The 16,610-nt window shown below is 35.5% G+C and overlaps 1 protein-coding gene and 1 pseudogene across 1 annotated transcript in view; both read right to left on the reverse strand.

The window, feature by feature from the left end:
- Nucleotides 1-12,412, reverse strand: part of sec14l8 (SEC14-like lipid binding 8) — an 18,403-nt gene extending 5,991 nt beyond the window's left edge. The window contains exons 1-9 of the mRNA XM_016291253.1: nucleotides 12,289-12,412; nucleotides 11,850-11,925; nucleotides 7,370-7,413; nucleotides 5,350-5,412; nucleotides 4,083-4,271; nucleotides 3,866-3,961; nucleotides 3,725-3,785; nucleotides 3,504-3,587; nucleotides 371-477 (exon numbers count right to left, since the gene is read on the reverse strand). Of these exons, the coding sequence (XP_016146739.1) occupies nucleotides 371-477; nucleotides 3,504-3,587; nucleotides 3,725-3,785; nucleotides 3,866-3,961; nucleotides 4,083-4,271; nucleotides 5,350-5,412; nucleotides 7,370-7,413; nucleotides 11,850-11,925; nucleotides 12,289-12,342 (774 nt within the window). The 5' untranslated portion in view covers nucleotides 12,343-12,412. The remainder of the gene's footprint in view (nucleotides 1-370; nucleotides 478-3,503; nucleotides 3,588-3,724; nucleotides 3,786-3,865; nucleotides 3,962-4,082; nucleotides 4,272-5,349; nucleotides 5,413-7,369; nucleotides 7,414-11,849; nucleotides 11,926-12,288) is intronic.
- A 907-nt stretch (nucleotides 12,413-13,319) lies between these two features.
- Nucleotides 13,320-16,610, reverse strand: part of LOC107599629 (tectonic-2-like) — a 14,412-nt pseudogene continuing 11,121 nt past the window's right edge.

Genomic DNA, 16,610 nt, shown 5'->3' on the forward strand with positions numbered 1-16,610 from the left:
ATATATATATATATATTAAATACAGCCAGCACAGATGTAAGGACAGTTCAATCAACAAACTAAGAAATTCTTGACATTTCTAAAATCAAGAATCCTACATTACTTCACCGCTGATTAAAGTATGAGATGGACGCTCTATGTCAATAAAGAAAGTTGGTTTTGCACATGGGTTAGACCTCAAGATTCATGAAACGGAAACTGCTGACTAATTCTCATGTGGTTTTCGCAACTTCCTTAATATCTTCAGCGTCATTCCATTTAAACTGAAAGAAGAAATCTAGGTTTAGTTACAGCTAAACATTACCTCGTTAACAAGTCAACGTCACTTAGCCAACATTAGCATGATACGTGCTCTTTGTTTCTTTCTCACCCTGGTTCTACATCTGGGGTCACCATCAGGGTCAGTCAGTTTGCCTCCATAGTACGCTGGGAGCTCTTCAGGGTCGATGTATTTCTGTAAAACCTCCAGCCAGCTTGCTGAGGAGACAGACACAGAAGCTTAATGATAAAATGCATTTGTGTGAAAACATGACTTATGTCAAACATCTGGATGGCAGCTGTGGGTACTAATATTCTGGGTTTATTTTTCAACTTAATGTCTATGCACTTCTGTTGAGCATTTCGACTCTCAACGTTTAAACACAAAAACGGGAAACACACTTACAGCAAATAATTGAAATGGAAAATTAGCAAGTTAATTTTTTAACAGGAGTAGCTGTAGCTAGTAATTTACTGTAAACACGTGTTTTTTGTTTATACACACCAAAGGATGAGTTGAAATGATAGTCTATGGTAACTGACAGGATGTCAAACATACAGTACGCAGACAATCAAGATTAAAAACACAGAATATTGCTTTAGGAAACACCCCAGCTACTCTGTCAGCTAAAGATATTTGCAAAATTTTCCACTGAAATGCATTAAGATTTAGCTGAATGATCTGAAAACTGCAGGTCAGTACAGGAATTTGTCTTAAAAAGTTTTATGAATACAACTGCACGTTACACATTTTCCATTTTAAAATTCCATACTCTTCCAGACTTGTCTGTAGATTTTGCAGACAAGATTTCATAAATGGTATTAAAAGTAAACTGTTCTCATGAATGTTATATTCTGACTATGTATGCTATTATGTTGCCAAATAATTGCTGTAATGTTATATGCATTAGGGGTGGGTGATATGGCAAAAATATCATATCACGATTTTTTTCAGGAAAATCACAATTTATGATTTTATCATGACTCTTTGTCTTGTTGTTTTTACTATTTTGCAAGTTGTCTGAGGAGTACAGCCAAACTACTGTACTTTCCCTATTTTAAAAACAAAGCCTTACAGGGTAATAAAATAAAATAAAAAAAGAATGGTAGATATTTAGGCCAAAGTGGGCGGGGATACAAATCTTTGTCATTTTATCTTTGTTATTAAAAAATACTCTGTACTGTATAAATTATACATCGATTCTAATTAAAGCAACTTTATTCTTTGTGTTTTGATGTTTTATTAACATTAAAGGGATAGTTCAGCCAAAAATGAAAATTCTGTCATCATTTACTCACTCTAAAGTTGTTTTAAACCTGACTTAGTTTCTTTCTTCTGTTGAACACAAAAGAAGATATTTTGAAGAATGTGGGTAACCAAAAAGTTGCTAGTCCCCAGTGACTTCCATAGTATTTTTTTCCCTACTAGCAAAGTCAGTGGGGACCAGCAACGGTTTGGTTACCCACATTCTTCAAAATATCTTCTTTTGTGTTCAGCACAAAAAGGAAATTAATACAGGTTTGGGACAACATGAGAGTGAGTAAATAATGAGTGAACTATCCCTTTAATGACAAGCAGCAGCACAATTAGTCTGTTGTCGCTTTAAGACACGCATCTAATATACAGGCACGCATCCGTTTTTCTCTCAACTGTTAACTCTCACTTACTCTCACATAACCAACTGTGTTTATATGTAAACCTTGTGTGTTTTGACAGTATTAGCACAATCAGACGTGAAAGATAACTTAGTCCAGTAATCAGGCACTGTTTGACAGGCTTTTTAGTGTGCGCACATGCAAATAATGTACTTTTATGTACTTTTGTGATTGTGAATAAGTGCAGTGTCCTACCGCTGAGTTAACATATGTGACCCTGGACCACAAAACCAAAGTCATAAGGGTAAATTTTTTGAAATTGAGATTTATACATCACCTGAAAGCTGAATAAATAAGCGTTCCATTGATGTATGTAGGTTTGTTGGGATAGGGCAATATTTGGCCGAGATACAACTATTTGAATATCTGGAATCTGAGGGTGCAAAAAAAATCTAAATATTGAGAAAATCGCCTTTAAAGTTGTCCAAATTAAGTTCTAAGCAATGAATATTACTAATCAAAAATTAAGTTTTGATATATTTACGGTAGGATATTTACAAAATATCTTCATGGAACTAGGGTTGGGCGATGTCTACCAAATTGGCATCGGATGATGTCAACATTGAAACATCGTGATGGACGATGACATCGGGGGGCGGGGTGGGGTTAGGGGTGTGTCCGAAGCGTGAAACAAATAACGCATTATATGGAGCCACTAAAAGGTTAGCCACTTGCTAGCGGTAGCCTGTTGTATTACAGTACATGAAAGTTCACTTACCACATACACAGAGTAAGGAGAAATGTCTGATAGGATGATGGTGAATGATTTGCAGATCCTGACCACCAATGACAAACATCTAATCTTGTCAAATATGTAGTAGGTACTGCCTCTCCATAGTATAGAGTCCTTGTGATCGCGAATCTCAAAAGTGAAAGTGAAAGTAAAATGAGAGCGCACAATCGAAACGGTTTCAATAGCGGCTCCCCGATGCCCGCAATTTATATACAGTCGCCTATACCTACCCAACGATATAATTGCAAGAAAAAGTATTGAAATTGTATCCTCCCATCTTGTAGGCTATTTATTCCCTTTAGGGTTTCCGTAGTACACTTAATTTCCTTTCCGAACACGGAACTGGGATGCGGCAGGTTGCGGGAGAGGGGGTGGTGGTGGGGGGCGGGTGGAGGAATCACGATGTCAGCTTAACATCATGATGTCTGTCAGCCATCGGCGATGGACGATGGCATTGTCTATCAGCCCAACCCTACATGGAACATGATCTTTACTTAATATCCTAATGATTTTTGGCATAAAAGAAAAATCGATCATTTTGACTCAATACAATACAATGTTTTTTTGGCTATTGCTAAAAATATACCCCAGCGACTTAAGACTGGTTTTGTGGTCCAGGGTCACATATGATTTGTCACATATGATTTGTCACATATGTCGAGTTGTACAGTATATTGAGACAGAGGTGGCAGAATGCATACACACACATTCATTTAGTGAAGTTTAAAAGAGACTGGTTAGACAAATGAAAATGTTTCCATACTTATCCAGACCTGTATATTACTCAAATCAAATTCCATACTGCGTAGGAACCCTGAAAAGACATTAGTGCGTTAAGATATGTGTGTTCACTTACATCCCAGTACGATGACCTTACGGCGAGTGTCCTCACTCAAAAAATGTTTCACCAGATTGTAAGCCACAGGAAACAGTTTGGGTGCTGCAACAGAAAGAGATTCTGATTTCACAAGCGGTATATCATAGTGACATGCACAATATGCATTGCTTACTAAATAACTCCTAAGTGTGCAAATATACCATATTAATAACTGACAAAGTTGGGAAGATACTACTGACCTTTAATGACAAATAACCTCTTGAGTCCCTCTGGATAGTTATCTTCAAACATAGTGAGAACCTGTGAAAGAACATTAAAGACATAAATGAGTCTAATGCAACTGAAAGAACCACACAATATATAAAAAATAAAAAACACACCTCTCCATAAGTCTCTATAGCAGGCTTATATAAGTGCTTCATTCCCAGACCTTCACAGTCATAGACCATAGTAATTGCCTCAATGTTCCTACCCAACTGGGAGGGAAGAAAGAGAAAGCAGACTGACATAAACTATTAAATACACACATAAAGCCATGATATGATTCATCATAACCTCCTCACTATTCCTCAGCACTTTTCACAGCCGCACACATACCCGTTCGCTCTGTAAGTCACACTCTTTCTGCAGAATCTCACAGTCTCTGACTTTAGACTTGATTAAGTCCTGCTTGGACGCCGAATGCATCAGACCCTTAGGGTCCAAAGGTCCGATGACATCATACCAGACGGGGCTCCCTTCACGGTCATGGCCACACATGCCACCAGACAGATACTTGTCTATTACCTGAGCAGTGAGCACAAAAATCAATACAAGTGTAAATCATAAAATTAAACTGGGACACATCAGGGAAAACAGGAGAGCTTGATGTACTGTATATACACTCAACATCAGCATTGCAAAAAACCTTTCCCACTTTATGCAAAATATTTACTGAAACTAACAAAAAAAAGTTTCATTAAAGGGGTCATCGACATGCACTTCCGACATGTGAGCTGCTGAAGACACAGTGGATTGCATTTGTTTCTGAAGGGAATGCGCCCCCCGATCTACCTAAATGCGTCTACCTTCGCACGAATCATTCGTGATCCAGCTTCACCTCTAGAAGAAGTGTGTAAGGTTTTTTTAATGAATCTTTGCAAAATCGCCTTTGCTAATAACGTGCTAGTTAGCGAGTTTCACGATGAATGCTGCTAAAGTTTACGTCTCTGAGAGCGGCTCGGAAGAGAGGGGCGGGGCGAACAGAGCTCATTTGCATTTAAAGCGGCATGCAAGAAAAAAGCTTGCTCTGAAAAGAGCTGTTTTTGACGGGCTAAAAACAGTGTTGTTTTACACTACCATTGAGAAATTTTTACCAAACTATGTTACAGACTTTTCATTAAGACCCTAAAGAATCATATCAACTTGTGGAAAATTGGCATCCGATGACCCCTTTAAGAAATGGCAGTGTTTATAACGAGCTTGAGTAGGTCAGCCAATCATAATAGAGGTCATATGCACAGAAGTCTTAAAGGGACAGCGGCAAAAAACACCTGTTCATTTCTAGACACAGAAGACTAGAGTAATCGCTGATGAAATTCAGCTTTGCAATTACAGAAATAAAATGTAAATGTAAACTATACTAAACAGAAAATCTTAAATAATTCATATATAATAATACATAAATATTTTAAAGTGTAATACTATTTCACACTATTACTGTTTTTGACTGGTGAACATAAAAATCTTTTTACTAATTTTACTGATTCAAACTACTTTGAAGAGTAGTGTAACTGCTTTGAACAGTAATGTAAATATTAAAAAGTATAGATATGTTAGATATGAAATATGTATATTCTTTAATCATTAAACGAGTGTGTCATACCTCTGGCACCTGCCACTCTGTGGTGATGGTGTCAACTTTCAAGTGTTTCCGAAATTCCATGTGCTGTGCATGAAAAACAACACATGATTAAAAACATGCCTGTGTTTTTGCTCTAAAACTGTTAACATGATCAAGATTTAAACCTTCACCACAGCAAAGTTTGACAGCGTTATCAGTTCTGCCTGAACATAATTTGCTCTGTGTATTAGATACTGCTGTGCTTTGACCTGAGGTTCAATGGATACTGGTAACAGAGTTCAGAGATACAAGATGGCGAGAAAATGTCTGTAATAAAAAACCCATAAACTACACAAGCATCACTCACACAATGGGAAAGCAAACAGCACTTTGAACACCCAATAGCACAGAATGATCATGGTGTAATCGCCCATGAGCTGTGATTAGGCACTAACGTGACTCATTGGCTCCTGAACAGCACACTTCACAGCAGAACTGCTATCTGCACCACAATCTGTTCAAAGATCTGTTCACTTTTGTTATTATTACGGATTAATAATATAATTGTAAGCCCAGAAAAAAACATATTGCCAGTCAAGTTTGCAATAATTAATTTTTTTGAACAAAGCTAAAAAGAATTAAGTCTCTTATGCACACCAAGGCTGCATTTATTTGACTTAAAATATAGTAAAAACAGTGTTTCCCATTTTACTTTCAGCATCATTACTCCAGTCTTCAGTGTCACATGATCCTTCAGAAATCATTCTAATATGATGATTTGCTGCTCAAGAAAAAAATTAAAACAGATTTTTGTGGAAACCATTATACATGTTTTTCCAGGACAGTTTCATGAATACAACATTTTAAATAACAGCATTTATTTGAAATATAAATTTTTGTAACATTTTTTACAGTCATTACTTTTGGTTAATGTAATAATGTGTCCTTGCTAAACATAATGAATATATTTATTATTATTATATAATGTTTCTGCCGCAAATCAGCATATTAGTATGATTTCTGAAGGATCATGTGACACTGAAGACTGGAGTAATGATGCTGAAAATTCAGCTTTCCCACCAGAGGAATAAATTAAATTTTAAAACAATTATTTTAAACTGTAATACTATTTCACAATACTGCTGTTTTTACTGTATTTATGATCAAATACTGTGAGTGACGCTGTGAGTGATGAACTAAATCAGCGATTCTCCCTTTGAAATTCAACAGGGTCTAATATTAGTGAGATCATATTACATAGTGTTATTCAACATGTTGTTTGAAGCCTTTGGGTAGTGTACACCAAACGCTGCCATAAAGCCTGGTATCGTGAAGGTCAATCACACCCAAACTCATCACACTGTATGAATCCAGAGATTTACAGAAATGTTCTTCTTTCAGTGCAGTTTGACACAGTCTGTGCCCAAAGGTTAAAGAATTACACATTATTCATTATTGTGTAAACAGGATTATTCAGAATTGAGTAAATGTGAGGTTTAAATTACAGAACTAGTGATACCAAGAGTTTGTTTATACACTGAATTAACAGCAATGTTAAATATGATGATATATATTACCGTTCAAAAGTTTGGGGTCAGCAAGACTTTATTAAATAAATGTATATAGTTTTAAAATATATTTATTCAGCAAGGACGCATTAAATTGATCAGAAGTGACAGTAAGGACATTTATAATGTCACAAAAGTTTTCTATTTCAAACAAATGCTATTCTTTTGGACTTTTGATTCATCAAAAAATCCTGAAAAAAAATCACTTTCACACTTCATTTAGCAGCACAATTATATTGAACTAATAATAAAAAAAAAGTCCGCTGAAAATTCAGCTTTGCATCACAGAAAAAAAATATAAAAATTGTTTATATACTGTGTATATATATATATATATATATATATATATATATATATATTATTATTATTATTTTATACATCACCATTTTTTGGTGAACATAACCTTCTTTCCTTCTTTAATCTTACTGATCCCAAACTTTGAACAGTAGTGTAAATACTAAAAAACTCAATGAAATAGTATGTTTGTGTGATACCTTGCGCATCATGGCCTCGGCTTTCTGTAGATTGAAATTTCTAGCTGTAAAACAAGAAAAACAAGTTGCAATAAAGATTAGTATAAAAATGGAGAGAAAACAATAACTAAGTGTAACTGTTTTTCATCCATTATAACTAATTTATTACAGGAAGCTTAAGTGTGTTGCCTTCAGTTTCCAGCCCTAATCTTTAACCACAAATCCTGCACACAAACAAAATCCATTAATAAACTGGCCCACATGACTTTACTCAATATCCTTACTCCACAAGACAAACTTTTACGTGTCTTAACTCGGTCAAGATAACCTGCACATAACAGATTTGGTAACAGATTAACCGTTCAGTTGACAAGAAGGAAAGTTTGCAGACATGCAGGCCCATGAGCAGACTGGGTAGGCCGCAGTGTGCTAACCTTCAACATATTCCCATGTAGACAGACTTACTTTGGAGGGAAAAGCCTATCCTCAAACAGGTATTACCACAAAATATATGAATTGCAAATTCAACCCAACCCAATTTAATTTCCACAGTCCTGTAAATTGAGTGGATTAGTTTTATTGTCATCTAGTCACACTTGTTTGTACCTGACTGGCCTAGAGACACGACTGACCCAGAATTAGTCAGACATGGAGTCATACATAAGTATTTAATACACACAAAGAAGATTATGACACAACTGACAAAAGCGCTCAGTGTTTTGTGGAACGGATATGTCAATAGGTGGATAATGTGCCTTCTCTTCTTAAATACAACATTAATCAAACTAACTAGATTTATTTAGTTAGTTAGTAATTTAGTTAGTTATTTATCAGCAGCAGCAAAGACAAACTCAGTAGTAGAAATTATAATAATCATAATAACAATACAACTCAATAAACAATTATTAATATATAACAATATTTATATAATATCAAAAAAATCTTTGTATAATTATAATTATTAATATAAAATATAACACAATGTATTCATATATGCAATATATAATCATTTAACAAAATAATTCTTAACACAAATGTAAATGTAAAAATATAGCAGTTATAGAAGTATATAAAAAAAGTATTTTTTTTTATTTATAGTATGTGTATATTATAATTTATCTGGCAAAAAAAGGTCAATTTCTCTGTGGAGAAATCACCGCCTCTATGTTACAATGATTTGGGTGGTTGCCAGGGCGTGATGGAGTTGTTTTTTTTGAAGGTTGCTAATGTGGTTTCCAAGGTGTTCTGGATGGTTGCAAGGTGTTTGTTACTCAGTGAGATTTTTTTCACCCATTTTATTGTCCACAATTAAAGCAATAAGTCTAATCGCTTGGAAAAAGTAACAGATATTGCTCATGTTTGTTACACAAATAGTGCAGGATGAGCTGTGCATCTTGAGGTTAAGGCTTTGTACAAATTCCTATTAGTCTAAGCAAAAATAGAAGTGATATTTGACTTATTTAGCATTAATTAAACCTCTACAGCCGTTACAAAGTTACATACACTGCCATTCAAAAGCAAGTTAATTCATTCATTTAAAGCAGTAGTCAACTTAAACAGTAAAAACAGTAAAAACAGGAATATTGAGTTATTATTATAATTTAAAATATCTGTTTTCTATTGGAATACATTTTAAAATGTAGTTTATTCCTATGATGCAAAGCTGAATTTTCAGCAGCCATTACTCCAGTCTTAATATTTTTATGGAAACTGTGATACATTTCTTTTTTCAGCACTCTTTGATGAATAGAAGGTTTAAAAGAACAGTATTTACTTAACGGGTCATATGATGGGATTTCAAGTTTTCCTTTCTCTTTGGAGTGTTACAAGCTGATTGTGCATAGATAAGATCCCTGAAGTTGCAAAGACTAAAGTCTCAAAACCAAAGAGATATTCTTTATCAAAGTTAAGACTCTGCCACGCCCCCCTAAAACGGCTCGTTCTAACACGCCCCCACATATCTACCTCACTATGTGGAAATATTTGCATAATGCCGCCCAAATGTTCACGCAAAGAAAGAAGGCCTAGCTTTTGACAATGTTTTTTAGCTGTGTATGATATTTGTTGTCACTATTATTATTATTATTTATTTTTTTATTTTTTTATTTATTATTGTTTATTTTTTTTTACTATTATTATTTTTCATTTGTTTTTATATTATTCTTATCATTCTTATTTTTTTCCCCCCCTTATCTTTCTCTGTACAGCACTTTGGTTCCAGTCGTGGTGTTGAAAGTGCTTTATAAATAAAGTTTGAGTTGAGTTTGCGTTGAGTTGTTTCAGTGCGAAAGAAAAAGCACTTTATTTGGCCTTCCGAAAGTAGACGCATTTAGGAATCTTTAAGATTACTTACAACAGAACAGCAATGCATTTTATGGATGACCGTTTCGTGAATCTAGGAGAGGAGGTAATTCTGACTTTGCTATGACAATCTGGCGCTTCTGAATCAGCTACTGTTTTGTTATTAGTTTAAGTATTTGCTATTGACTGTTCAAATGCGGAGTTTTGCGCATTGTGTGTGTGTGCGTGCGTGCGTGTGTGTGTGAGAGAGAGAGCTAGAGAGACCAGCTTCATCACTGTGTCTGTCACGCGACTGTTCCCCTTTAGGGGTCTGTCTTTACATTTATTTTGAAAGCTGAAGCTTGTGATTATGGTAAGGGGCGTTACATTTCCGATGAGTGCTTGCGGTGTTTTGCCAATCTCAATGCACTGGGTCAGCTGGCCAATCAGAGCAGACTGCGCTTGTCGGAAGGAGGGACTTTGTAGAAAACAAAGCATTTGAGAGAGGCGGGGCATAGAGGACCTACAATAATGTACAGTATTTGAAAAATAATGTGTTTTTTGAACATTAAAGCATGTCAACATATTCTGTTACACCAAATACACAAAATAATGATCTTTAAAAAAGCATCATATGACCCCTTTAATTTCTTACAAAACAATCTTACTGATCCTAAACTTTTGAACAGTAGTGTATGCATTTCTGTAAAGGCATGAACTACAGTACCTGTGCACTCAAAGTTATACTGCAGTGAACTCATATCACATCACTGAAGACCTCAATGACGGGTTTCACAACTGAGCGTTTATCTTATCAACACTTGCAAGATGCTACAGCCTTTATTAACGAAATATGCCGTGACAACGGTCTCTAACGCAGCACAAAAGATTATGATACAGATATGCAGAAGTAAATATATGAATAACCCAGATGACTTAGAGGAAAAACATGCACAGTCATGATTCATCACATTCAGGAGTTTCCATCAGGCATGCTAGATGGTGTCACTGTTTATTTGAATATATTAATTAATCAAATACATCAGTAATCCTGCATAAAATCTGTGCTGCTATCTGTCTGGTGCCATGTCCCTGCAGAAGACTGGCTGCATTCAGCCCCGTTCAGAAACACAAAATGGCCTTTGTCAAAACCCAAGAACAGCCTCTGTAAGGCTGCCAGCGAGGCGTCCAAACGCCACTCTGAAGGGTCAGCTAAAAGTTTAGAGAACATTTACACTTATGCATTTAGCAGACGCTTTATCTGAAACGGCTTACAACAGAAGATAAGCTTAGAGGAACTTAAAAACTTTAAATACTAAATGCTCCAGTTAAATCTAGACCCCTAACCTTTTCTTTTTCAGTGTCTGCTTTCTATTCATAAATAAAATAGCCATAAAGATTTCAAATAAGTGAACGAACAAACAAATTTAGACCATTTCTAACCAGAACAATGCGTGAAGGCCCTAATCTATCATATATTGTGTGAGGTCCAGGACTTTCTGAGCCCGTCCTCCCCGTTCCTGACTGCAGACACACACGCTGCATTGATCCGATTACACTGATTCATACTGTCTGAACACGAGTCTGTACAGGACATGTCGTCTCTCTCTAGAATCTCAGTGTGAATTGTGTTAGAAACCCTAGGATTCTATTCTGCAGACTGTATCATTGCAAAAGATTCTATTCTATGAGATCAAATGTTATATACGCCGAATCGTTCCGTAAGATTTGACTCTATAGATGATTTCATTCTATAAGGTTCTATTTTATAGGCTATAAGATTACGCTTTATTAAAATATGGTCATACTATTTAACAAATAGTATTTTGTGTTTCTATTCTATATGTACGATCATTCTATAACATTTTATCATTCTATGCAATACTATTCTTTAGGTGGTATCAGTTTAGAAAATGTTATTTAATAGTTTCATTCTACAAGATTATATTCTATAGGGCATGCACATTCTTTTACATTAATTAAGCTTATTATGTCTGTTATAATTGATTTATATGAAACGGACTTAAACTGTTCTCAAAGTAAGGGAAATTAATTGATGTCTATATTAGTCCTGGACAGAGGGAACTTATCTCTCTCTCTCTCTCTCTCTCTCTCTCTCTCTCTCTCTCTCTCTCTCTCTATTACACGCAACAAGCAGGAAATTAATATTTAACCTTCTAATTGTCCATTGTGCATCATGAATGTGAGTGAAGTAGCTCACCTCTCAGCCATCGGAGCAGAAAGTGGTCACTCTGGGATGGACACTGGGGTAGAATATCCTTAACATTTTCTCGAAACTTAAGAAAACAGATGAATAATTATGCAATGATGACACAGTAAGGAGTTGCACATACATACATGCACATTGGTGCAAACTATCCGTTAGCAACATCTATTCACGTGCAACACTGCAAACTTGAGTACTTACGTAATTTACACAACTCAGCAAAAGAGCGATTAACTAATACTTCTGTACTCTTATAAAAGTCTATCGATTCTGCATTCTAAACGACCGTGATTCGGCTGTTTTCATCTGCGGTGTGTGTGTGTGTGTGTGTGTGTGTGTGGCCTCTCTGATCGGGAGAATATTACATTCCAAAATCCCGGAGCAATTAAATCCATCACATACTCTTGAGAATAATAAAAGGAAAAGAATTCACCTGGGCCAAAGCTTCGGCTTGTTTCACGCTCAGATCTCCGACTCTTCCGCTCATGTCGCCACGAGTACAGTACACCAGAACTAGCGGTCTGAAAATCAGCTGGAGTCAGAGACTGAGAGAGACTGCGAGCGCTCAGTGATGTTTCACGCCCCGCCCACCAGTTGCGCTGCGTCTCTGCCGCAGGGGGCGCTGCGGGACCAATCATTCAAATCATAACCACATAATACTGTACATCACATCATTAAAATGTTATTATTATTATTACTAGTAGTAGTAGTATGTTAAAGTATGTTAATGATGTGATTATTATTGATAGTTTGTTACAAATATTTAAGTGGAAGAAACAAGACAATGCTTTTACATATAAAATAATAACAATATTAATATGAATAATAATTATTATTGTTGCTATTGTTATTATTATTATTATTATTAGTTACTATATATTGATAGTGATAGTTTGTTACATATATAGTAACAGAAGAAACAAAACATTTTACATGCATAAAACAATAACAATAATAATATTATTAGCGTTGCTATTATTATTACTAATAATATAACAATTATAGTAATTATTACTAGTTACTATATAGTGATAGTTTGTTACATATATCGTAGTGTATGAAACTAAATATTGTTTTTTGCTTAAAAAACAATATTATTATAAATAATAATAATATTGGTGTTATTGCTATTATTATTATTATTATCATCAGTTACTATTATTATTATTATTATTATTATATGTGATAGTTTGTTACATATACTGTATAGGAGTATAAGAAACAAAAAAAATTACATATGAAATATATGCATTTTTATTTTGTATTCAATATTTAATAAAAAAAAGTACAAAAGTTCTTTGTACATAATAAATGTGACCTACAAACGTTCTCAAAACATCATAATTCATAAAAAAAAATTTACAAACCATAAAAGGAAAATAAATCATATCTTTACATCTATTTACACTTGAATATCAAATTCTATTTGATAGATCATTTTCTTTTTCTATCTCTTGCTTTCTTTCAAAATGAAGCACTACACCATGCCTGTCTGATTTGTCTCCATGGTGTTCCTAAAACAGACGCAACGATGAAGAAGAACACTAGAATGAGACCTTTAGCCAGAGCCTGGGAATACAAAAAAAAAGTGTAAAGTTAAAAAATATGAAAGCATAATTAATACTTTAAGATTGAATCAATGTGTTAGGTTAACGTATACATTTTTGTAAAAGGGAAACTATATGTTTAGGTGCTGTGACATTCCCCATTTTTAAAACCACCTACCTGCAGCTCACCTAAAGAGTTCTGCAGTGTGAATAATTACATTTGTTGTCATATGTTGTCACCAAATATGAAGTCATAACAATTGCATGCACAAGAATTACAAAAATGTTGTTTAAAATAGTTGTAGATGAGGTCTAGCATGTCACACTGCAGGAGACTGCTGTTGGTGCTTCATGTTTCAAAACAACCATCCAAAAATACCAAAACATGAGCGATAAACTAATTTAAGAACATATGCTACAACTTCAACATAGTTTCCAACACATCGGAAAATACAAAAATGAAAATGAAAAGCACATTAAGTGTTTCTGACTCTTTCAACTGAACAGAGTTCTATTAGTAAGCATAAGAAACCCAAGCCCTCACCAGTATAGTATCTTGTGAGAGGGAAGGCCGGCTCGGGCCAGCACACATCGTTCCTGTCAAAGTCGAACTCGGGGAAGTTAATACTGAGCCTGCAGCAGAGAAGATCCTTGAATTAACCTTCAGAGTTCATGAGACTTCATGACTTACGTGGATTTGTGAAATAATGCCGTATTTGCAAGCCACAGATTGAAACCAATAGAAATAACCATTTCAGAAATGTGTATGACAATATTGAAAATATTTGCAATATATAATATTTTTAAAATAAATATATTTTTATTGTATTTTTATCAGGGAAAAAAACATTCAGCTGTAAAAATAAATACATTTCGAACTTAAATGCAACAGCATCTATACAGTAATCTCAATTATATGTGTGTGCTTAGGACCCACCTGGATCTAGGGGGATGTGTATATAAGAGGATTGTCAGTAAAGGTCACAGATGAGCTCACAGGGAAATTTTGCATTAGCTCTGAGTTTAAACATGGGTTCACCCTGCCCATACCACACTCTATCCTCCATGTTATTTCTATGAAATTGAAAATTGGAAAATGTCCTCAAAGTATCAAAACTGTATATGCATCTAGACATATCAAGCTCAGACATTAATGAAAAGCTATCATGTTTGCTATCAGGAAAGTGATACGCTAAGAACAATACAATGCTGAATGAAGCGGTCCTGTACCTAATCTCCACTGCCTGGATCTGAGGCACACCCTGCACACTTCCCATGATGCCACTCCACACATGGATGTGGAGGTGAGTGGGAACAGCTGAACACTCTCCATTGCTGCCTTCTGCTGGCTGACTGGAGTTCTGCGCTGAAGCTGATATAAGAGAGCAAGAATAGTTTTCATTCAATCATTTAAAGGTGACATATCATTAAAATCGGACTTTTCCAGGTGTTAAGTGCAATAATCAGGTCCCTGGTGCATCTACCAATCAAGGAAACGTGAAAAAGATTAACCCAGTAACTTTGCTTTGGTAAGCCTTTTTCTGCAAGCGTCTGAGAAAACGAGCGCGTCAGATTTCGCTCACTTGGTGACGTGGCAAAGGGATCTCATTATAATATTACCACCCCTTAATCTGTAAGTTTCCACCCACGGCGCCATCATTTTGATTTCACAAGCGACACAGGTGTACCCGATCTAACGCCATGGCGAAAGTTTGAGCAAAACATGCTAACTGTTCTGTATTTGTCTGCACAGACGAGCACAGATCACTGTTTAGAGTCCCAGCCTCAGAGGAGACAAGAGAGCAGTGGAATTATTTATTGATTTATTTATATTTGCTGCTGCCACACAGATCTAAAATAAACATGCGATTTATTTCCCAGCTGTTTACCTTCATAGACATAACCGACTGTTTTGTAACTCGTGTGTGTTTTTAACGTAAACTTGTGTGTGAATGAAAACTTAGTTTAGTACTCACATGCTGTGACAGCCACTTTCTGTGCGTGTGCTTCGGATGTGTTCTTTCAGAAAACCGTATTTCAGAAGTTTAAACTAATATGGTTTAAAACGCATGATTTCAGCACGATAAACATGATAATCAGAACCAAAACAGATGTTTTTTAGCAGGTACCAGCTGTAAAGGCTGATTTATACTTCTGCGTCGGACCTACGCCGTAGGCTATGCGTCAGTTTTCATTTATACTTCTGCGTCGTTGTCCGCGTCAACGTGCAGTACACATGCAAACCGCTAGTCTGCAGTGTCCACGGGCATGTTGCTGGTGTAACCCGCAGTACCACGGCAAAAGCCGAAGAAGAAGCGGCTCGTCGGAGAAGCATTATAGCCGTGACGGCGGCAAATAAATATCAAATCATTAAATCATTATTTAAAACTACGAAAAGGAGACAACAACAGAACAGGAGATGATGGCATTCGTTCAATCTGCACAAGGACTTGTACCACGGCAGATCAACATTGTTTGTTGCTGACAACTACTGATGTATAATGCTATGTAGTATAATAAATGATAAGACACTTGTTCTTTGTTTTATTTTATATAAGGTGTAACATTAAAATATATTAAATATATTAATTATAAGTGCACATAAACACACACAAAACTCAAGTACATATGGAGGGAGGGGTTCTTGCAGACCAATCACAGCGCTTGCGGTCTGCATAGAATTGACGCGCTGTTCGATTTTTGGAGAGGTGCACATCAGGCTATGGCGTATGGGTGTGCGTCTATGCGTAAGCTACGGCGTAGGTCCGACGCAGAAGTATAAATCAGCCTTAATGGCGCAGCTCTATTCTAGAAAAGGGGGCGGGGAGCAGCAGCTCATTTGCATTTAAAGACACAGGCCCAAAAACAGCGTGTTTCTGCTTCCACTCAAAATAACAATTTTTAAAATTATATAATAAATGATCTGTGGGGTATTTTGAGCTGGAATTTCACAGACATATTCTGGGGACACCAGAGACTTATATTACATATTGTAAAAAGGTGCATAATATGTCTCCTTTAAAGCAGTAGTCAGCTTTTTCGGGTGGATTTTTTTGGTTTTGAAACGTCTCTTCTGCTCACTAAGGCTGCATTTATTTGATCAAAAATACAGTAATATTGTGAAATATTTCTACAATTTAAAATGTTTTCTATTGCAACATATATATTAATTTATATATATATATATATATATATATATATATATATA

This window comes from Sinocyclocheilus grahami, unplaced genomic scaffold (genome assembly GCF_001515645.1).
Source record: "Sinocyclocheilus grahami isolate Dianchi unplaced genomic scaffold, SAMN03320097.WGS_v1.1 scaffold269.1, whole genome shotgun sequence".
Classification (NCBI taxonomy): domain Eukaryota; kingdom Metazoa; phylum Chordata; class Actinopteri; order Cypriniformes; family Cyprinidae; genus Sinocyclocheilus; species Sinocyclocheilus grahami.